The sequence below is a fragment of the Harpia harpyja genome, chromosome 14, assembly GCF_026419915.1.
Source record: "Harpia harpyja isolate bHarHar1 chromosome 14, bHarHar1 primary haplotype, whole genome shotgun sequence".
Lineage (NCBI taxonomy): Eukaryota > Metazoa > Chordata > Aves > Accipitriformes > Accipitridae > Harpia > Harpia harpyja.
This window is the reverse complement of record NC_068953.1, coordinates 8520201-8542509: the sequence shown is the minus strand read 5'-3', so window position 1 is coordinate 8542509 and position 22309 is coordinate 8520201. Positions and strand designations below refer to the sequence as shown.

At 50.6% G+C, this 22309-nt stretch overlaps 2 protein-coding genes across 3 annotated transcripts; both read left to right on the top strand.

Moving 5' to 3' along the window:
• Nucleotides 1–39: 39 nt before the first annotated feature.
• TRIM47 (tripartite motif containing 47) lies at nt 40–10352 on the top strand. Its single transcript, XM_052807515.1, has 6 exons — nt 40–787; nt 2666–2761; nt 3326–3556; nt 4146–4341; nt 5054–5128; nt 6370–10352. Exons 1-6 carry the CDS (start codon nt 77–79, stop codon nt 6993–6995), a joined length of 1935 nt encoding a protein of 644 aa, XP_052663475.1. The 5' UTR covers nt 40–76; the 3' UTR covers nt 6996–10352.
• A 2287-nt stretch (nt 10353–12639) lies between these two features.
• Nucleotides 12640–20872, top strand: WBP2 (WW domain binding protein 2). Of its 2 annotated transcripts, none has more exons than XM_052808229.1 (8): nt 12640–12773; nt 14559–14667; nt 15218–15353; nt 16943–17035; nt 17339–17455; nt 17682–17804; nt 18966–19042; nt 19220–20872. In XM_052808229.1, the coding sequence occupies exons 1-8, from the start codon at nt 12715–12717 to the stop codon at nt 19271–19273; spliced, it is 768 nt and encodes a 255-aa protein (XP_052664189.1). In that variant the 5' UTR covers nt 12640–12714; the 3' UTR covers nt 19274–20872. The 2 variants fall into 2 exon arrangements, with proteins under 2 accessions (XP_052664189.1, XP_052664190.1); XM_052808230.1 differs by having other exon boundaries at nt 12669–12778.
• The last annotated feature ends 1437 nt before the right edge of the window (nt 20873–22309 follow it).

Sequence of the window (22309 nt, the reverse complement as noted above, 5' to 3'; positions counted from 1 at the left end):
TCCCGCCGGGGCTGGGGCCGGGGCCGGGGCCGGGGCCGGGGCCGGGGCCGGGGCCGGCCGATCGGGGCGTTCAGGGATGGAGACCGCGCCCGGGAGAGCCCCGCCGTCCTCCGCCGAGGCGTTGCGGTTGGCGCTGGCGGCTCCGGGGCTGCCCGACGGCCCCTTCGGTTGCCCCATCTGCCTCGACCTCCTGAAGGACCCGGTGACGGTACCGTGCGGGCACAACTTCTGCCAGGGCTGCCTGGGGGCGCTCCGTCAACGGCCGGGCCCCCCCGACGGCAGCGGCGGGGCGGGCGGGGCTGCCCGCTGCCCGCTCTGCCAGGAGCCCGTCCCCGCAGCCTTACGGCTCCGCAAGAACCGCGCCCTCTGCGAGGTGTTACCGCTGCTGGCGGCCGCCGCCGCCGCTTCGTCCCCCCCGTCGCCGGCCGCCGGGTCCCCGATGGCACCGGGAGCCGAGGAAGAGGATGCGGCGGGGGAGGAAGGAACGGCCGTGCTGTGCGACGTGTGCCCGGCGGGGTCGCGGGTGGCGGCGGCGCGATCGTGCCTGGTTTGCTTGGCCTCCTTCTGCGGAGCCCACCTGGAGCCCCACCGCCGAGCCCCCGCCTTCCGTGCCCACCGCCTGGTAGCCCCGCTGCGGCGGCTGGAGGAGGGTCTCTGCCCCCGCCACCTCCAGCCCCTCGACGGCTTCTGCCGCGCCGAGCAAACCTGCGTCTGCGCCCGCTGCCGCGCCCACGAGCATCGCGCCCACGACGTGGTGCCCCTCGAGCAGGAGCGCGAGCATAAGGAGGTGCGTGGGCTGGGGTGGGGGTCCCCGCGGGGGGATAGACCCGGCAGGGGCTGTGCCGGGTGGGGAGGGATGGGGCGGGCTGGGTGGGGAGGGTGCTGCACCCGTGTCCCCACGCAGGACCTAAGCCTGCCATGGGGGCGTCTGTATGGGGTGCAGCGTTGGCGGGGCATCTTGGGTGGGGTGGGAGGGGTGCGTGCTGCGCCCGTGTCCCCACGGGGGACCTAATCCCCGCGTGGGGGGCGTGCAGGTGTGGCACTGGTGGGACTCCGTCTGTGGGGTGGGTGCTGCAGCCCTGTCCCCACGGGGGATCCCACCCTGGCACAGAGGGACGGGGTGCTGTGCCATCAGGGCACCCTGCGGGGTGAGGACAGGACGGGCATCCTGGTACAGGCATTAGGGGCAGGCCCACTGCCAGCTAGCCCGTGGGGTTTGGTCCCGCTGTGGGGCCAAACTTCTCAGTCCCCGTGGGTGTAGGGCTAGGGGCGAGGGCGCCTGGGACACCCTGCAGTGGCCGCCCCCGCGGTCACGGGGCACCCGTCTTCTCCGTCTTGTTCCCACAGCTTCGTCAAGGCGGTTTTTCTCCATGCGCTGGCAGCCTGCCCAGCCGCTGCTCCCGCTCCACCAGCCCTTTGTGTCCTGGCGTTTTGGCAGCAGGGTTTTTTCCGTCACTCCCATTCCCAGATGCGGCTGAGTCACCTCCCAAATTCGCACCCACGAGCCTCCCCGGGAGCCGGAGCTCCGAGCCTGGCACAGTGCTGCCTTCTTGGGCACTGCTGCCTTGAGTGTGTGGGGCCTCTGCGGGGCTGCAGGCAGATTGGAGCCTGCGAGGCTCATGGCATGGTGGCATCCCTGTGTTGGCATGGAGCATTTGGGGACCTTGCGGGAGTTTGCTTTTTCCGGGGGAGAGCCCAGGGGCTGCAGATGCGCTGGCGAGGAGCACAGCGGCAGCCCCAAGCCAGCTCCCACTCCATCATAGACTCTTGGAGCTGCAGGAAAACCCTTTTGCCGGCATTATTAGTCATCAGGTACCTTAAAATAGAAAGCGCCTGTGATCCCAGCCCTGAGGAGCTGCTGGGCCTCAGCAGGCGCTGCTTAACATCGCCTGCGCAGCCTCTGCGGCCGCTCTCTACCCCTGCCCTCATGGTGTGGGGTGGGAAGGATGGATGGGGAAAGCGTCTGTCCCCCTCCTCACCGGGCATGAGCACCGCAGGGAGCTGGGGCTGAGCATTGAGGTGGGGACCTGCCCCAGTTGGGGAGTGCAATGCTCTCCTGGCTCCCGAGGGACCCGTCCTCGTGATGGGCAATGGCTGGCGCTAACAATAGCACGTCAGGAAACGACGCATTCGGACGGTGCTTCCTTTGCAGCCATGCAGCACCCCGTGCTCCTGAGCTGGTTTGCTTTGCTCCTAACAAGAAATGTCCAGGGGACTCAGTGCTGCGTTTCTGAGTGCTCCAGGTCTGCCTTTCAGCTTCCGCACCAGTCCCAGGTAGATTTTTCCCAGCTTTGGGACGCACACGAAGAGCACGCGGCTTAGCTGCGCTTGCTGCAATTGCTGCCTGATGGTTTTGCTTTCGAATTCCTATTTTGTTTGGTTTCCGCTGGGACTGGGGTGGGGAGCGTGGAGAAGGGCATGACCCTTTGCAGCCTGTCTGCTCCTTTAGTTTTCCATCCGAGTGAGAAAGGATGTTTGCAGGTTGGATGTTGCAGGGGAGGAAAACAACGCGCGTTTCCCCTTGCACCCTTCACCCGAAGCCTGATAGCAAGGTCACAGTCAGAGAGGGGGCTGTGGGTTGAACTTAGGGAGAGGCTGGGTCCCCTGCGCCTCCCTGCCGCCAGGATCAGGGGCAGAGCTCAGCGTTTGTCCTTCGTGTCCGCAGGCCCAACAAGCCAAATTCCTCAGCGATGTGGAGAATGAGCTGGAAGAGCTGGCAGTCACCATCGCGCAGGCCAAGAAGATGGTGGAGCTCATTAAGGTGACTCTGCGGTGGCTTTGCCCCATTAGCGCGGCTCTGCTGGGCCAGGGAGTGGAGGTGAAGGGGCCGTGAGCTTTTGGGGTGTGTGGTGTGTACAGGTGGTGCTCACAGGGGAGCAAGCGCTCCGTAAAATGATGGTGGCCCTGGCAAGGATCCCTGAGGATTCTTGCTCCTCATCTCTGCTAACCCTCACGGTATCTCTGGTTGCTTTCGTTTGCAACCTGGAAGGAGGAACAGGGCAAGGACCATGCCACGGCATCTGCTGGCTCTTGCACCTTCTCTCCCCAGGCTCATGGGGGTTTTGGTCCCCTTTGGTCCTTGTGCAAACACGTCACTTCACCGTCTGGGGACACGAGACGTGGTGGACCAGTAAGCAGCTGTGTCCAGCCAGGTCCCTTGACACCTGGGTTGTAAAATGCTCTGAGCTCTTGGGTGAAGGGGGTTACGGGGTGTCAGGGGGACCCTGCAGAGCTGAGAACTGGGTGCTGGGCAGGGGACAAGGGTGCTCTCCCGCACCATCGCCTGCGGGAGGTGACCCCGACCCCTCTCTCTCTCTGCACTCAGGGTGCTGCCACGAAGGAGAGGGAAAGAGTCGAGAAGCTCTTTGCAGAAGCCTCTGAGGTCCTGGCGACCTTCCAGAAGGAGGTGGCCAGTTTCATCGAGGATGGGGAGCGCTCCATGCTGGGGGAGGCTGAGGCCGATCTCTGCTGGAAGGAGGAGAGACGAGCCAAGCTGGCCCAGTGCAAGCAAAACCTGGAGAACGTCCCCAGCACCGACACCATCTACTTCCTCCAGGTGCCTGGGTGGGATGGGGCGAGGAGAAGGAGCTGATAACATTGTCTTTTTGGGGTTTTGTCCCATTTCACATGGAGCTGGGTGCCAGGAGCCCTGGGAGGTGAGGGCTACAGAGTCTCACTCCTGTTGGCACAGGTCTCCCCTCCCCACTCCCGGGGGGCACTGGGTGCCCAAGACTTTCTCCTCCATCACCCCCACCTCCATCCTGGCCATGACTTGGGAGAAGCTGTTGTGTTGCCCAGGCTGGGTACCTTGGTGTGGGGGGCAGAGAGCGAGAGGTTGGGGTGCCCCACTGCCTCCATCCAGCATCCCACCCTCCCCGGCAGCCCAGCAAAAGGAGACCTTTTTGGGAGGAGATGCTGCTCCATGCGAGGTGGGCATGGTCTGGGTCCAGGTTTGAAAGGGAGCGAAGACAAGGCGCCAGGAATGCACGGCCAGGAAAGCGCTCTCCTCCCTTATGCAAGGCCGTCCTTGGGCCAAGTCCTGCGAGCTGCCAGTTCCCAAATCCTCCGGGGCAGGGTGGGGTTGCGGAACAAGAGACAACTTTGGCTTGTTTGAAACCTCCTGAAACTCTGTCTTTTTGGCTCAGGAATTTCAGGCCTTAAAAGTAGCCATGGAAGAAAACCTCTCCCCGGCCCTGAGCTTCCAGAACGAGCTGAACTTCACCAAATGTACCCAAGCCGTGGGCGCTGTGAAGGATGTGCTGTCCACTGCCTGCAAAAACCAGTGGGACCACTTGCAGGGGAAAGGAATTGATGGGCTGAGTTTCCGGGAGATGGAAGAAGGTTTGTGTTCACCCAGCCCCTCTACCCGCAGGTCATCCCATCACCCTCCATCCTCCCTGCGTAGGTGGGAGATGCCTGCAGGCTCGATGGCTCCTGCGAGTGCTGGCCCCACTCCCTCCAGCCTTGGAAGCTGCCCGGCACGGTTGCACTGCACGTTGCACAATCCCTGTCTGGGCTTACGCCTCGTCTTTGAGGTTTTATGAATTTTTCCACGGAGACCGGAGACTGGAGAGGCAATAAACAGCCTGGGAGTTACGCAGGGCCCTGCGGGAGGGGGCAAGTGGCCAAAGTGGCCTCCTGTGAAAGGGAACTCTTTCTTCCCAGGATAGATGATCCTCTTCATCGGGCAGGCTGTGGTCTTCCAAATCTGCCAGGGTTAGAAAACCACCGCAGCAGCTTTCTCCCGCGCTCTCTCATTTAGCCTGAGCTCTCTCCTCTCTCTCATTTTCTTGGATGCCCGTGGGAATCGCAGCCGGTTCCTTGCCCTCCCCACCCATCTCCCTGGGGTGGCAAAGGTGGCATCTGTCCTTTCCCATGTCCGAGCCGGCCGGAATGTGCAGGGGGAGCTGAGGATGCTGGCTGGGGCCTCGGGGGCCACAGCAGCTGGGTACCATCAGGCTGTCGGCCGGGGGGGGCGATGCTCCAGTAACACCCTTGTTTGTGGCATCGGTTTCTTTGCTGATGACAAACCCTTCTGTCCCTGTCTCTGCAGCGTTGGCTGAGTCCCGATTTCCAGACAAGTCAAACAATCCCGCCTGCCTGGAGAGCCGTGATTACTTCCTGAAATGTAAGCGAGGGACTTTTGCTTTGACAGTTGTTGCTAAGGTCCATCTTCCCTTTCCTCTCTCCCGGGCAGCCGGCTCCTTCCCGCATGCCCGGCTGGCATCGGTCCCGAGCCGACGGCTGGCAGGAGCACTGCCGCCATCGGAGGAAATATTGCTCAGCTAACAAGGAAGCCTCCTTGCTTTCCTGACAACAATCATAATCTGTTTAGGTGATATTTTTTTTCCCTTGTCTGTGGTTCTGTTAGGCCAGCTGCCAGGGAGCCTGCTGCTGTACCGTGTAATTTTGCTGCTTTCCAGCCCTTGACAAATTGGATCCTCTGTTAGATCAGAGTTTGTGCATCAGCCTTGTTTGCTGCAGAGCAGCAGTCTGATGAGGGTCAGCTTCAGCAGCAGCAAGCAGAGGGATAATTCAGTGGCTGAGCAGAGACAGCGGGGCAAAAGGGGCTGAGGCTGGGGGGTGCAGGGCTGGGCTTGGGCTCTAACACCCCACATGTCCCCTCCCAGCCTTACAGGGGATGTGGGGTCACCTACTGAGATGGCCATAGGGGACAAGATCTGCCTTGGTGGCACCGGTGCACCCTGCTGGGAGCTGGGCAGCAAAGCATGAGCTCAAGCAAGGTGTGCTGTGCTGCTGCTGTAGGATTTGGACACGCCATGGGTTCAGACCTGCAACGCAATCGGCAGCGATACATGTCCAGGGCTGTTCCCGCTGGACATGCCCTCTGTTTGGGATCTAGTGGCAGTTTTCACGTGGCCCCACATGCTGGGGGCTGCCTCTGCTCCCATGGGAGCCATAGGGCAGCGAGAGCCGACCACAAGGAGCAGTTGGTTTGTAGCCCTGATGTGCCTGGCTGTTCTCCTGCCTTCTTGGGGTCGCTCCCTGCTGTGTTTGTCTGTGGTTGCCTGAAACCTGCTTTTATATGGGATGTTCCTACTACCACTCTACCTACATTCTCCAATGTCTGATATCATAGTTGGAGCTCACGGAGCAGCTCCTCTGCTCTCTCCTTTGCCCAGTTACCTGTATTCATCCTGCTTATGGGAGTGTCATCTCTTTCAGCTCCTTATCCTCATCAGCTGAAATTGGCCGTGGGATTTAAAAGCATGGGGACAGAGTGATGGTGGAAGTCAGAAAGGATCGTGCTCATCACCGAAGGCTGGAGCAGGGGATCAGAGCGGGGAGGGCGGGGGGATTTCCTCCTGTTTCCCTCCTCATCCTCATGTCCTTTCTTGCCCCACACAGTTGCCTTCATCATTGACCTGGACAGCGACACGGCTGACAAGTTCATCCAGCTGTTTGGCACCAAAGGGGCCAAGCGGGTGCTGTGCCCCATCCCCTACCCGGAGAGCCCAACCCGGTTCATCAACTGCGAGCAGGTGCTGGGCGTGAACCTCATGAACCGGGGCAACTACTACTGGGAGGTGGAGCTCATCGATGGCTGGGTCAGCATCGGTGTCATCGCTGAGGACTTTGACCCCCGGGAGTCCTACAACCACGGCCGGCTGGGGCGGAATGAGAAGTCCTGCTGCCTGCAGTGGAACGGACAGAACTACGTGGCCTGGTTTGGTGGCTTTGAGTCTGTCATCCAACAGCCATTTTTCCACACAATCGGGGTCTTCCTGGAGTATTCGGAGAAGGCCCTGACCTTCTATGGAGTCAAGGACTCCAAGATGACATGCCTGCAGCAGCTCAAGGTCTCCCATTTTGCCAAGGGTCAGCTTGACCCGTTCCAGAACAAGATCAACCACAAATTCGCCTCTTTATTCTTGTGCAAACTGAAACCAGCCTTCTTCCTGGAAAGCGTCGATGCCCACCTGCAGATTGGGCCACTGAAGAAAGATTGCGTTTCGGTGCTAAAGCGTAGGTAACTGCCTGGAGAGTGGGAGCACGGGAAGACCCAGAAAAGTCTCTCCTGCAGTGTATTGCCGCCGTCACGGCTTCTCTTTGGTAGCGTTGTATTTCTCTGTGGCAGCCCTCCCTCCTCGCTCTGTGCTGTTTGTGACCCAGGGGTGGATGAAGCCGTCTGGCGGGCAGAGCCGCGGGCTGGGAGCCAGGAGGTAGCTGGATCCAAGTGCTGGCTCTGCCGCTGGGCTGCTGAGCGAACTTGGGTGAGTCTCTATGCTGCTCCCTGCCCCTCAGTTTCCCTTTCTGGACATCAGGGACTGCAACACAGCCTTTCTTGGTAAAATGCATTGCTCAGGAGAAGTGCCATGTAAATTTGCATCTGTATCTTGGCCAGCTGCCGGGCTGCCTGGTCCTTCTCCTTAATATCTGCTCACACTGCCCTGGCATCTTGCACTGATGCTCTGCTTTGTGCCTTATCTTGGTCTCTGTGTCGCTGCTGCTTTTTTAAGCGCTGGCTCATCGACACCTTCTGCATGCTCCTTATGAAGTGCCTTTGAAGTAGCAAGCCCAGCATGGACTGGGGGAACCCCCAAAGCAGATGCGGTCGCTTCTCCGGTGCCCGCATCACCGTTGTGCCTTGGTGTGGGTGAGCAGGGTGCTCCAGGGTGGCTGCGATGCGGAGGAGCCTGGCTCGGTGCAGGGGCGATGCTGCGGTGACACAGTACCTGTCCTTGCAGGGCTGACCACCCATTAGTACTGCAAATGTGAAATGAGGATCTTTGCCCTCCCTTGCACTGTGGCCGGTAGATATTTTGAATGCTGCTCTGTGGTGAGGTTCATTTGGGAAAAGCCATGGTCCCGCATGTGTTGGAGCCCCATGGCCATGGGGCTGTTCCCCACCACAGCCAAAAATCCCAGCTGGGAAAGGGGAGAAACCTCCTGCCGAGAAGCAGCGGCACCATTCCTGTCTTGAGATGGTGAAGCGAGAGCACAGAACAGTTTTGAGGATGTGCTTTTAGTAAACACGTTCTTTGGGAACTGCTTATCAAAGCTTTACAGCCAAATTCCGCCCCCCGTGTTTTAGATGACCCTACGATTTTAGGGGATTTTAATACTGTTAAACTCCCAACTCTTACAGTACCCTGGCCACACTTGAGCTGTAAATATACCCCTTAGCTTAGTGAGTTTTTTAAGTGACAAAGAGGTGCTGTGAGTATGTCCCAGAGGCAAATGGTCTGTTTTAGGCACAGCTGTGAAAGCATTGATAAAAAGTGCAGCATCAGTCAGTTATTAAATGACTCTTTAGACTCTGGCAGTAAGTAACAATTAACAAAAAATACTCTCAAGCAAGTGTCCTCTCCGGGAAAGGTGGAAACTTCAGGCCGAGAGCCCAAAATGCCAGTTCACGTGTCCTAAGGGAGCTTTTCCAGAAGAAAAATACAGAAATACCGCCTGTAAGGGTGGCACAGTGTAGTCCCTGTCTCAGCACAGCGTGCCTTTCCACAAGTTTATTTTTTCTGGGATTAGTTTGCTACCTACCTCCCGAAGCTTGCTTTACGGAATCATAGTGCTGTGTAATATATACCTAGAGAGAAAATATATTGGGTCAGGTTCTTCACTGGTGTGAGTGAGTCAGTGATGACGCATCAACGGTCAACAGGGATGGAAAATGGCCCATTTAGCTAAATATATGAAATATATATATAGTCCCAAAGGATAAGCTAGAAATCATAGTAGTATATTCAAGGGGAGCCAAGGGAAAATAGTGAGTGTGAATAAAAAGGCAGCCACAAAGCTGAGGCGTTTCAAGTTAAAGCCACATTTACATAAACACCAAGGCTTAAAGAGCTCCTTTACTGTAACTTGTTTGCCAGCGCTGTCAGTTCCTGCTGGCGCGGGAAGAGGTGCCCATCCACAGCAAACGGTCGCTGCTGTGGGCTCTCATTTGAGGGGCTGAAGGGTCCGAATGCAGCTCCCCCTCCCCAGGGCAGGGCTGGTGAGTTGGTGTGGGAGGGGGACCGCTGGGACGTGTCTGCAAATCCCTTCTCTTCCTCCTCCTCCGCATGTGGTGACTCGTAAAATCCTGCAGGCAGTGGGAAAAGGAGAGGTAGGGCTTCCAGAGTGAAATCTTCGGATGAAATCTTGGCCTTTCCCGGCCAGTGGGAATGCTGCCCGGACTTCTGTCCAGATGGGAGTTCACTCCCCGTGTCCTGAGCTCCTACCTCAAAACCGCTTTGTTTGGCTTGTGCCAGTCACTCTCCTGCAAAACTCGGCCTTTGCACAAGATGTCAGCGGTGACATAGCGCAGGCGTTGCTGCTGTTTTGCTAACACTGGAGAGGACTTGGTATCAGAAATGCCTTACCAGATAAGAGAGGTAGAGATGTGCAACAGCCCTTGCGTGGTCACATCCCGAGAGGAAGAGGAAGGTAACCTTGATCTCTGCTGCACGCCAGCAGGAAGAGTTCTCACATGCAGGCTCCCATCTTGGCTCTATCTGCGCCCTCAATCTCATTTATTCAGGCAAAACTCCCACCGTTCGCAGCAAGGAGTTTTGCCAGAGTAAATACAGCAGTTCTGGGCCTTTACCCCATTTCATTTTGCTGTAGGCGGATTGATTGCTCTATGGGGAAACCCATGCTCAATCCACGCATCCCTCCCTTCTCCGTATTGCCCAATGCACAGACGCAAGTCTCTGAACTCCTTCAGGGTTTGGGATGGTTCGGAGGGATTCTATCTTTCCCTTTCCATCCTGTAACCACATGGGAGCAGCTCAGGAGGACATGTCTGGTGTTCGGGGTTTGCTTCTAGTTGCGCCACAGCTTTTGCTTAATCCACCTCTGCCCCGAGAGCTGGGATGCTGATACACAGCTTTATGGTGGGTTTTGAGGGCTCCTGTGGATGCGATGCAGTTGGGAAGTGCTACCCAACCTTCTCCTTCCTGCTGCTTACTTTTATCCTGGTTGGAATCTCTGTAAATCCTTATGGTTTAGGGCATAAAGCAAATTCTAACTGATTTAAGATGGGAGCAATCCCTCCGAGGTGTTGGACCAGAGCTTGCTCTGTGTTGCCAATAATTTGGGATGTAAACTGGAATGATTAGGAAATGTGCACTATGCTAGCTCTGGATTGCTGATTTTGCTGCCAACGAAGGGCTAAATGCGGCGTGTGATGAGTTTAGATGGATAGATAGCACTTGGCAATTTAAACAGCCTTTCTGTGTTCCCTTGAGTTATTTCTGCTGCCACAGAGTGTTCCTCTTTTTAATTAGGATTTTTTAAATATAGTTACTGTAGAGTATTTTACAGTGTGTGAAAAAACTGTAACAGAATAATATAATGATGTTAGAGACTATGATTTGCCATTAAATATTATACAGACATCGCTCTGGGTTGTCTTTCCTTTAAATACCAAACTGTTAGAGTTGTCCCATTATCTCATGTTTACTTTTCTGTGTCCTGTACATCTGGCATAAAATAACACAGATTTTATTTTCCAAGTGTGTCTAAGGGAATTGTGCCAAATACACATTTTTATTGCTCGACTGTAAAAGGAGCGGAAGAATCCTAAAATCCAATAACAATATTGTCAGTCCTGGGCAATTCAAAACAATGAATTGTCTCAGTTCTCTCTTCTACCTCTGTCCTCAGCTTAGAAATAACAAAGATGAACAGATTAGGCACTTTTTCCTTAGTGTTTTCAGTTTTTAGAGTATAAATTTCCAAAGTTTTCTATGTGACGAGGAGGTCTAGAGCTTCCCATGCACGCCGGCACTTACACCGGCACCTTTTTTAAATGAAGGCTGCATTTCTCAATACCAAATGTCAGCTGGAGCTAGGAGAAAAACATTATTCGGCTAGTCTTAGTTCCTGCGAGGTGGCAGTGTTTCAGCTGGGCGCTTTGGTGGAAGCTGAGTGGATGTCGGCTACTGACTTTAATAGGAGAGGAATCAGGACTGTTTGTTACAACCGTTTCTTAAAAGGGAAACTTACAGCTTATTGAAAAAGCGGATATGAAAAGCACAAACTTGCTCTTTTCTTGCCAAGAACCGTACAGATTATGTCACTGCATTTATTTAAATCTGGTTTCCATTATTTAGTTTTTCTGCTTTTCCCCCCACACCCCATCTGGTTCTCAGGCACTCAGACAGGGCTGGGCTGCAAATCCTGCAGGGAAAAGCTCAAATCCATATAAAAAGATACTGTTTAGGATAATATATGCTCTTAATATATAGTTGTATATTATTCATATACAGTTGTCAGTTATTGCTATGAGGAGCCCTTTGAAACAGTTGATTAGTTTTGCAGGGCTCCTATTTTTAATGAAATTATGCAATCGTTAATTTTTTAAGAGTTCCTCCTGCTTGCGCCCCTGGAGGCAGGAGATTAGACCCTTACTGTAGCTCTGCAAATGCCGCAGATATTTTCCTGCTCCCAGATTCCATCCCTCCTTCCAGACAGACAGGGTCCTGACTTGTTTATAGGGTGACTGGTTAGTCCTTCCAGTTTTAACACTCTCCGATGTAAAGGGGTAATTTTAGGATGTGATTGATTCCAGCATGGAGAGCAGCCAATATCAGGCTCAAAAATCTGTTTGCAAGTGTGTGAAACATGAAGCGTGCATCAAACGTCAATTACAAAATTGTTGGAAATGGAGCAAGCATCTTCGCTGTTTAAGGGGCTAAGATTCATTTTATGCACAGTACCACCAGGTATGTGGGATGATTTTTATTCTACTTTACCAAACATCTGAATTCTGCCCTGCCCACCTCCTGAAAGCCCAGTTTTCTCTCCATTTCACTTAATTCTGGGGTTTTCCCTGGGAGATCCTGCCAAACAGCATTAAAGATCACTTGTGGTTGCATGGGATGTGCGAACAGCCCCTTCTTGCGTGCAAAACTGGACAGCCTCCTAGGGAAAATGTTTTACCCGCTAGTGAGCCAGCCAGGAAATGTCTTCAGGATAAAAAATGAGGTGCAAACAGCAGCAAAATACAGCATTTTAAAACAAAACATTGATTTGAACACCGTCGGGGTGCTCGGCGAACTTCCACCCGCAAAGCGCTGCTATGCCGGAGCACCCTTGCGAGCAGAAAAGCCAGAAAAACTGCTGCCGAGATCAGGCAGACTCTAAATAACTTAAATCATTTTATTATATATGGTCAGCAGGACATGTAATGGGATGATTAATGGGTCTATAAACACACTAGAGAGCTCTCCCGAAAAGGAGACTGGCTCTTTGGATTACACCTACACTTATGTATTAGAAAACTGAGGAAGCTTAATAAAACCTAAGCTGGCTTGAGCTCAGTAAATTAATATTGATTATAAATCGGGGGGGGGGGAGCAGGGGCTGGAGGCTGTGGGTCTCCTCAGGGATAGCAGGTCCCAACAGCAGCTGGGCCTGCTGCCCTTGGGCTTTGGGGGGGCAATGGAGGTGGTGAGTGAGGGTTGGGGAGCCGGTTTGGGGATGAGCGGGGCTGGAAGTACCCCTCAAACCGGGCAGTCCCCGGGCCGCCCGCCGGCCGCCATGACACCCCCCTCCCCTCCTCAGCAGCCTCCGGCTGCTGGGGAGGGGAGGGGAGGGGGGTGTCATGGCGGCCGGCGGGCGGCCGGCGGCCTACAACTCCCAGCATGCACCGCGCCCCACGGCTCCGTCACGCCTCCCTCCGTGACGTAAGAGCCCGTCTCCCGCGCAGGCGCAGAGTGGGCTCGGCGCTGTGAGGCGGAGGCGGCGGCGGCGGCCATGGCGCTCAACAGGAACCACTCGGAGGGCGGCGGCGTCATCATTAACAACAGCGAGAAGTGAGGTGCCATCCCCTTCTCCCCTCCTCCGGCCGCAGTCGCCGGGGGGATAGTGGGAAGCTGTTTTTCACCCACCCGCCCCGCCCCCCGTCTTTCTTCCCCCTCAGGGGGAGCGGTTGAGGGGGTGGGGGGTGGATTAACCCTCTCGGTGCCGGCGTGGTTGGGCTCATCCTCCCCTCTTTTCCCTACGGGGGTAGGGCCTGTATGTAGCCCCCTGGGCCTCCCCGGGGGCAGCTCTGCTGGGCCTCACCCGCGGCCCCCCCCCCACCCCGCTCCCCTCCGCAGCCTGCCTGCTCCCCCCCCTCCCCGGCTGCTGGCTCTCACTGCTGTTCCCAGCCTCTCCCCCGAGTGCTCAGTGAGAGCTGGCAGAGCTCAGTCCCCAGCCAGGTGATTCTGGCCTGGACCCAAGCCTCACCCCTCTCTCGCCACCCGGTACTGCGGAAGAGCTCGGATGCTGCACCTGCAGTGTGCCTCTGTCCAAGAGCTGCCGGCTTGGGAAGCGCTAGGCAGCCTGCCCGCTTTAGTTTGCTGGGTTCCTTGCGCACACACCCCCTCCGTGTGTTCGGGAAGGAGCAACAGTGTTGGGGAAAAGGTGCTGGGATATAACCATGGAAACAGAAAGCCTCCACAGAGCTGCCTCTGTCTGCATGGCAATGGGCTGTCCTCACCCTCTGTGTCTGCCAGTGTGCTTTGGTTCTGACGTGGCAGTTGCTTCTGGGACAAAGGAGTAGTTTATTCTTCAGGGCTTCTTTCTGTGAGGCCAGTTAAACATTGGTATAGGAATTCTGCACCTGACTTCCATTTGGGTTGTGACCCTTCTTAGAAGAACTTAGTAAGATCAACTCTGGGGCTTAAATTTGCATTCACTGAAACAAACAACCCTGGTAGCTTAACGTGTTACTGTTCCCAGTTGTCAGCCTGCCTTGGATCAGGGGTTACCTCTCATGCGGCAGCCCAGGCTGCTTGTGGTGGTTGATTCAGCTGATGCGCTGTAGCCTGAACAGAGCTGCTGGCTCCTGTGCCCTTCCGGAGCTTTTGCTGGAGGGACAGGCATTTGCTGGGAGAAGGCAAAGGCAAGTGACTGAGGATGGTAATGCGTAAGCTGCCAAAGATAAGGGTGGTGGAGGTTTCTCCAGCTTTAGGGATTAGAGTCCCTAATGTGGATGCTGTTACATTAATACAACTTACCTGCTGTATCCATGCAAGGGTATTGCACTGGTTTTAATCAGGTCAGTTTCAAATTGAGAATTAAGGAGTCAGTGCAGACAACGTGGGTTAATGAAGTCTAGTGGCAAGAAAGGGGAGTTCCTCTTGATTGCATTTTTGTGACAGAGATGCTTAAGCTGTGGTTAGACCTTCAACAGCCATGTTGCATAAGCCAGCCTGAGCAGTTCCTGCTTCAGCAGTCCTTCCTCTGTTGTGTTACTTGTGGTGAACCAAATTAGGGAACTGATCCAGCAGAAATGCAACACAACTTTAAAAAAAAAAAATATATATATATGTCTTGAGATCTTGATCAGTTCAATTGACTAGATTCACTGCCTGGCTATGCAGACAGCTGTAGCTGTGCCAGCACACTGAGGAGGGAACACAAGGCTGAGAACAAGCAGCCAGTACTACTTAAGTTGCTACTGCCAACAAAAAAAAAAAATGCAAGCCAGACTGATTTTGTCTGCTGAGCGCTGGCCTGAGGTTAAAGGCAGTTTTGGTAGGTCAGTAAACTTGCACTGCTGTCTTGAGCTGTAACACTGTAACACCGTGTCTCATCTCTCATCTTGTTTGCAGTGTTTTGATGACCTATGATCACGTAGAAATTACCTTCAGTGATATTGAACCTATGCCAGATGCCTTCAAAGGGACCAAGAAAGGGAGTGTTTTCTTGACTCCCTACCGAGTAAGTAGTAAAAGGCTTTATGTTGTGTAAGGAGATAAGGGCTCTTCGCGATTCTGTATTTAAATGTCCTCAATGCATGAAAGTCAGGATAATCTACTATCCCTTGATGTATGGCTCATCCTCTCCCTCTGGGGAGCATTGTGAATTCATTGCATATCCTATCTATTTGTCAAAAGATAATAAATCTGATTAGTTCTTATACAGGCAGCTGTTTAGTCCATCAGGCATCTTCAAGATTGGAAATTAGCAATGGTCTGGAAATGCAGAATGCAACAGAAGAGCTACTACATCATAGCTGTGTGGAGCAGTGAGTTCTCTGGAAGCTGGAAGGAGTATTATCTGAGCAAGGGTAGTCTTTCTGGAAGGCTTTATTGCCTTGAGGCTTCAGTTTACCCTTGTGGCTAAGGGTAGCTTTTGGCTTGCAGAGCTGATGAGGAGCTTCAGATGTGGGAGGGAGTTTCAGTCCATCGAAAAGTCTCTTCAGATAATAAATCCGGGCTGTGTTTCCTGTTTGTTTTAAATACTCTTTGTAATGTTCTTTTCTTTTCAGGTTATCTTTGTATCAAAAGGAAAGGATGCTATGCAGTCTTTTGTGATGCCCTTTTATTTGTTGAAAGATTGCGAGATTAAGCAGCCTGTCTTTGGAGCAAATTATATTAAGGGTACAGTGAAAGCAGAGGCAGGAGGTACGTATAGAACAGATGTATATTCTGTATCTTAGTTCAGCTACACAATTCATAGCAAAGTATCCAGTGTAACCGAAACTGGATGCTGACCAAATGGGTTTTTACAGTACTGCTAAAATGTGTTTCTTTCTTTGAAACTAGCAGCTAAAAATATTCCCCTTATCTGCTCCCTGTACGGTTACAATGAACAGATCTGTTCTGCAACCAATCTCATTCCTGCCCTCTGTGCAAAATACTACATTCAATCAGCCAAGTAATCTCACTGAGTAAACATCAGAGCAGAGTCAGCAAGAGCGAGGATGTCATTTTGCTTTGGTCTGTTGGGGTTACCTGTTAATTCTGCATCCAAGTCCTCCTATGCCAAAGACTTGTGATCCTTTCTGGATCTGTTTGGGTTTTCAGGTGCAGATCTCCAGAGCGCTGTTCCCCATCGTCAATTTCTTATGCAATTCAAGGAAAGGCATGCTATTGCTATAGTGCATCTTAGCAGTAAAAATGACACTTGGAAGAAAGTGGACTGTCTTGAAATTAGGGGATCTTCAAGGGGCGGTTTCATACTATGTTTGATGAGAAGGTTGTGGTAGACATTTTCAAGAATAATTTTTTTTAGTCACTATTTTATGCTTCCCCTTCTTACCAAAGGCACATAGTTCAGTAAACTTTCATCCCCAGCTTGATTTAGTCTATTAGTTGTGGCACTGAAATCACAGTGCAGTGCTTAGGAGACTTCAGTCTGTAATCCTGAAGTCAGCATTGTGGCTTCTGTGTGGGAGCAAAGTGGGACCATCCAGTGTGAGAGGAAGCCTGAGCAGTAATGACAAACTCTGTAGACTGTATGAAGGGCAAATGGCTTTAGCTAGATCTTTGTGAATTTTCCCCAGAGGCTATCTTTTTTAATAAGGATGTTGCTTTAACAGCCATGAGAGTCTGGTTTAGCTCAAAAGGCTCTTTAATCTGCATGTCCCTGTTTCAGCACTGACACAGCTTCTGCTTTGATGCATTGTTGGGACTCTGGGCTGTGCATGTTTTTCTTTTTTAGTCTGTAATATGAGATGTCACTAATTTATTTTTTTTTTATTATTATTATCTTGACTTGAAATATCTTCCATAGACTCTAATGGATTTATGCGGACCATGTTTTTCATTAAGCTCTTTCCTTCATTGGGCACTCAAACTCCCAAACTAATTTATAGCTGACAGTTAGGTGTAGTTGCAAAGGCTTTTTAGCAAACGGGATTAACAAAATCCCTGTCTTCTGCACTAATCTTATACAAAGCTAGAGCAAATCCAGCGCTTCTGATAGCTTGGTCTGTCCGCAGCTGGTGGGGTAACAGGCACAACTTTAGAAAGCTTTTGAAGGTCTCCCTCATTGATATTTCTTCAGGTGTCTCTTGACCTGAAAATATCCCAATGTGAATTTTTCTGATAATAGGGTAATTCTGCCACTTTATCTGCATTTTTTTTTTTTTGTGGATTTTTGGGATAAGCTCTTTAAAGAATTATATGCAGGGCATCTGTAGATAACGCATGGAAGCTAAATAGCATCAAAACGGCTTCTTGCTTCTGGATTCTGTTTTTCCTCCCTGCAGGCGGCTGGGAGGGATCTGCCACATTCAAGATGACCTTTTCGGCTGGAGGCGCTATCGAGTTTGGGCAGCGTATGCTGCAGGTGGCATCGCAAGGTACAGGAGTCTGGTGCTGTCTGCCAGACAGTTTTGTGATTTCTGGAGGCCTTGCCTTCTTCTCGCAGCAAGGGCAGTTTTAGGTTGCAGCAGGTTGGATTCAAATCCATGTGAGTTTCAGGCTGTATCTGGAACTTGCTTGCTTTAAAAAGTACTTTTTTCACATCTGGGGAACAGCAGATTTATTGGGATGGAGCTTGTTTGTTTTTCAGAGAAGAACTCTTTAAGTTAGTTGAAGTTCTTGGCCTGCATTTGACACAGGCTTGATGTTTTGATGAGGTCAACTTATCTTTACTTCTCCAGTCTCCAGAGGTGAAATACCCAATGGAGCTTACGGCTATTCCTATATGCCAAATGGATCCTATGCTTTCGCACCAGCTGCAGCTAATGGGGGCTATCCATACCCACCACCTCCTCCTGGTAAGTCTGGGAATTGAGGATGGGGATTATTCTAGTTAGCAAGAGTTAAAATAGGTAAAAAGGGGAAGAAACACAAATTTTACATAGTCTTTTAGATTGGATCTGATGCACTGTGCAACTTTTGTTTCTGAGCTTAATTATATTTGCCTTTGGCTTCTTTTGGCTGTATACTGTGACCCACCCAAAGGAGTTAAGTCTTTTGCTGTGTTATTTCCTTTCCTGACAGAGTTTTATCCTGGCCCTCCTGTGGTGGATGGAGACATGGGTTACATGCAGCTTCCACCCCCACCGTACCCAGGGCCCATGGAACCCCCCGTCAGCGGTCCAGACCTGCCCACCACTCCTGCAGGTAAGAAGTGTGTTCAGGGGAATTAGCTCACAACGGTTTTGTTACCTGTGAAACAGACATTGTTTCTTGTCTGTTATCTCTCAGGGAACTTAGACTCAGCTTAGAAGGTCCACTCAGAAGTCAGAATTGTTTAGGAGAGGGATTAGGGAGCTCCCCTAATCTCCAGCCTTGTATATCCATCTCAGTCTGGAGGTCAGCCTGATTCTCTCCAGTGTAGATACCATTAGCGGATATTTTGCAGCTGGATTTATTCTTCTTGTGACAGAAAAAATACAGTTTGTGATTTTCCTGTTGTGGTAATCCTGCTCTGATAGATGAATAAAAAGAAATTGATGGTGAAATGTGTTTCTAGTCCGTTTCAGTTTAGCAAATATGGCTTTGGTGATATTTGCTCCCCCTTTCCCCATTTCACTCTAACCTGATTACTTCGGCTTAAACAATATGGAACAGAGGAATAGATGATGGAAAGGAGCTGGGGAAATATAGTCTCATTTTCATTTGTTTGGGATTTATCAAAATTATTTTGAACATGATCTTAAAAGGTCTGCATGTGGAGGGGGGAAAGAGCTTTTGCAGTTGGACACAACAATAGATCTCTTGCAGGTAAGGATATTTGGATAAGGATTTAACTTCTCTCTTTGGTTTGAATAAACAACCAATCATCTTTGAATTATTATTTGGAAAGTGGCACTGACCCAGATGCTTGTGCAAGATTTTTGTGTTCTGCAGAAATAGAGGATCTGGATTATCTTCATAAATTACCATCTTTAAAGTATGAGTCCCCTGAGCTGCTATAAACTTGTGCTGATTTTTGTTTTGTCTTGTGTTTTCACTCCCAAGAAGGATGGCTTATTGACTGCCTTTTTAAGGGATATTGTCTGTATTCAGGCAGAACAGCTGTTAGCATTTATTTGTTGGCTAACAGGCAAGTCCTGGGTGACATTTCCAAACTAAATCTTGGTCTGTTTCACTTCAGACTTGACAATCCTGTGGCAACTGGAAGAGATAATGCACAATTGTGTTGTAGCTATTTTGCAACTCAGCATTGGTCAAATAGTGCTCTGTTAGTAACACTTGATGGCCAGGAATATGTGGAGTTTTTGTTTGATTGTAGAAGTTCTCTGTGTGTCACCAGATCTGTAAATTCTCTTTCTGTGACAGCTGAAGCGAAGGCTGCCGAAGCTGCTGCCAGTGCTTACTACAGCCCAGTCAACCCACATAACGTCTATATGCCCACGGTAAGTTCCTGTATTGTCTCTGTTTGCAATGTGAGCCCAAGTGGGTATTTAGCCATTCTTTTTCTCAGTGACACAGCAAAGCTTGTCTGAATTGATTTTGGTGTTTGGTGTTTTGGGGTTTTGGGGTGTGTTTTTTCTTAGCCATGAATTGATGTTCTTTTATTGTCTTTATTTCAGGACCAGCCACCTCCTCCTCCATACTTCCCACCAGAGGACAAGAAAAACCAATAAGCTAACACAGAACTTCTCCACAACTCATTGCTTTCTTACTTCCCATTTTGGCAGAATCCTGGGGCATGGTCCATAGCACTGAGGAGTAGAGCCTTCCCCCAAGGCACATAGCTTTCATGGACTCTAGTGGTAGATAGAGCAGAGCAAGGGGAGAGATTTCAGCAGCCTGGGTTACCTGGTAGAGCTCTGAGGGTTTGCTGTCCTACCGCAGTATTCCCTTCTCCCCGTGTGCGGCTTTGCTAGAACTGGAGGTTCTCTTAATCTGTGATTGTTTCACTTACGTCTGTTTCTTTTGATACTTAAATTATACCTCTTTGGAGTAAGCAGCTGCTCCAAACAGTCAATTAACATGCTCATAGTGTGGAAACAAGGCTTTTGGGGATGGGGTGGGGGGGTGTCTTGAATTTACCTTAGTGTGCAGCTGAGAACATCTCTGGACACAGGGATGTCTCTGGGTATTCTTCTCAACCCACAGTATCACATCCAGCTTTTCCCTCTGCTACTGAGAAAGGACTTCAAAGGGAACCTTTGGTATCTCAGAGGAAATAGATGTCTTACAGTTTTCAGGTATCTATTAAACTTTCTTGGTCTTTTTAGCAAAGTCATTCCTTAACATTCGTAGCAAATAATCCGGTAGCCCTCCAAATTTTCCTGCTGTGCACTGTGTATGATGATGCTGCCAAGCTTCCCTTAAGAAAACATACTACTCTTTACAGGGTTGATTAGTAGCATCTAACTAGTTATAGATCATATGGGAACACTAATTTTCTGTTGTCTCTTTTTTCCAGTTAGATATGTGGGCTTGAGATCACCAAGTCCCAAATATTCTCTTTATAGTCTATAATGCACTTCTTTTTTTCCTTTGCTGTAACCCAAGTTACACTTTTTGGCCAGTGAAGCATCTTACTGCTGTGATTTAACTGGTGAATTAATAGCTGATGGGGAGAAAATAGTTGCTTTACTTCTGACCTGGTAGCACTTGAGAGAATATGCAAAATGTTGGAATAAGCTGTTAGGTGCAACTGAGCTGCTCGTTTGAATGTTGTTTAATGCTGTTGGCATTCCTGGATCAGCTGTGATTTCCTGGTGTCTTGTACGTGGGCTCCTTGGACTGAAGGTTCAAGTGTTTTCCTTCCGCAGCATTGATTCATTGATCTCATTAGCGACAACTCTAGTATGCAGAACCTCTGCAGGACTGATCAGAATCCAGGTTGTAAACCTTTGCATTGTACAAAGCTTTGCACAAATCAGACTTTACTGAATTCTGACAGCTGTGAGAGAGGAAATCCTTCCCAGCAAGTGTGAAGAAAGATCGTGTGCTAGGAAACTGCTGAGACTTGCTGCATGCAGCCTGCTTGGAGAGAAAAAAGGTCCACCTCCTTGTTTTCTTTTTGTTTGAGTCTAGCTGATTAATCAAATTGCTACTGTCTGTGCACTGACTTTTCTAGAATTGCTACTGCAGTGATGTAAAGAAATGGTTATTTAAAAAAAAATATTTATTTTGAAAATGTTTGATTAATATATTAATGTGAAATGACTTTTGAATGCAGATTTGTTTTGCCAAGACTGTGAAGTAAAGAGAAATCAGCTCAAAACTTACAGTGTGCATTTGTCTGTGTGTGAGTGGGGGCAAACTTGATGGTGACTTACCTTTGGGTGGGGAGAGAATTAAACAGCAAAATCACTTGGATTTTGTTCTTGGCTAGTCATTGATGACATCAGTTGCTTGATTTCTCTTGACTGACTTTGTGAAATGAAAATAAGATGTTAAAATCTCCTAACAAACGCCCATTTTGCAATTCCTGTTGTAAACCAGTGAGGCGGCTGCTTAACACTTTACCCAGATGTGTTACCCAGATGGTTTTTCTAGACCAATTGCCCATGTAAAAGTTGTAACCTATTGCTAGAAGAAGTAGTTGAGGGACACAGCATAGTTGTTGCTTCTAAAATATGTCTCTAATAAAAGCAATCCATAATTTTATCTTTTTTTTTTAAGTGTGCTGAGATACCTAGGCAGTTCTGCTCAGTTAGGTCTGAACTCTCTAAGGTGGTGTGGTCAACCTGGTAGCTAGCTCTTCTCCGTGGAAAAGTGGGGAGTTGTTACTCCGGCAGCATGAAGTGCTCCTCCTGGATGTGCTCCAGCAGCAGTGCGAGAGCTGTTACTCCTTGTGTGTGAGCAGCATTAGGCGTGTCAGTGTAGTTTGGCAGGGCAGGAGAGGAGGAGTTCCACGCGGGATCTGGTCCTGTGGTTACTGAGATCGGGTGAGTCCCTCTGGTTTGTGCTGACATGTGTCAAACAGAAGTTACTCAGAATCTACTCTACAGGTAACATCCAAACCTTGCTTGGCTTCATTCCTCTTCCCAGCTGCCACTAGCTGCCTTAATTCTTTTGAACTCCCTGATAACTGGGGTGGACATCTTCCAGATTCTGTTCTACATCACTTTTGAGTCTCATGTCCTCCCACATGGCAGTTTTACTGCATTTTAAGGCTGGCTGAGCCACTTGGGTTTGTTTTCTGTAGCAAGAGGTGGGTGGAGAAGGAAAGCATTAAGAGATAAAATGTTACAGCCTAGTAAGAACCTAATAAATCCTGTTTTGTGAATTAAATTACTTCAGATCGAGGTTTCCTGAATCACATCGGTCCAAGTGTAAGATGCTGCAGAAGCCTCTCTGTACTCTTCTGTTTTAAAATGGCTCCCTCCTAGTTACCCTCTACTCCCGGACAAATAATCCTAGAAAACAGACTGCATGAAGTTTCCAGGTTTCTTGCCCAGCACCACTCACTGTGCAGCTCTCATGCCAACAATCAGCACAAACCCATGAGTTTGGTTTTTTTTAAAATCTTTCCTCAACTAAGTGTGCTTGAGAGGACAAACATTTAGATATCTGCTCTGATGAGAACTTGGCTCCATGGTTCAAGATAACTGTCTCTTACGCTAGTGTGGACAAGTGGTGAGATCTGCAGTGAGACCATGAGGTTTGCTGCCTGGAAAAAGGAAAATATGTTGAGAGGATGAGTCAGACTGGAATAAATG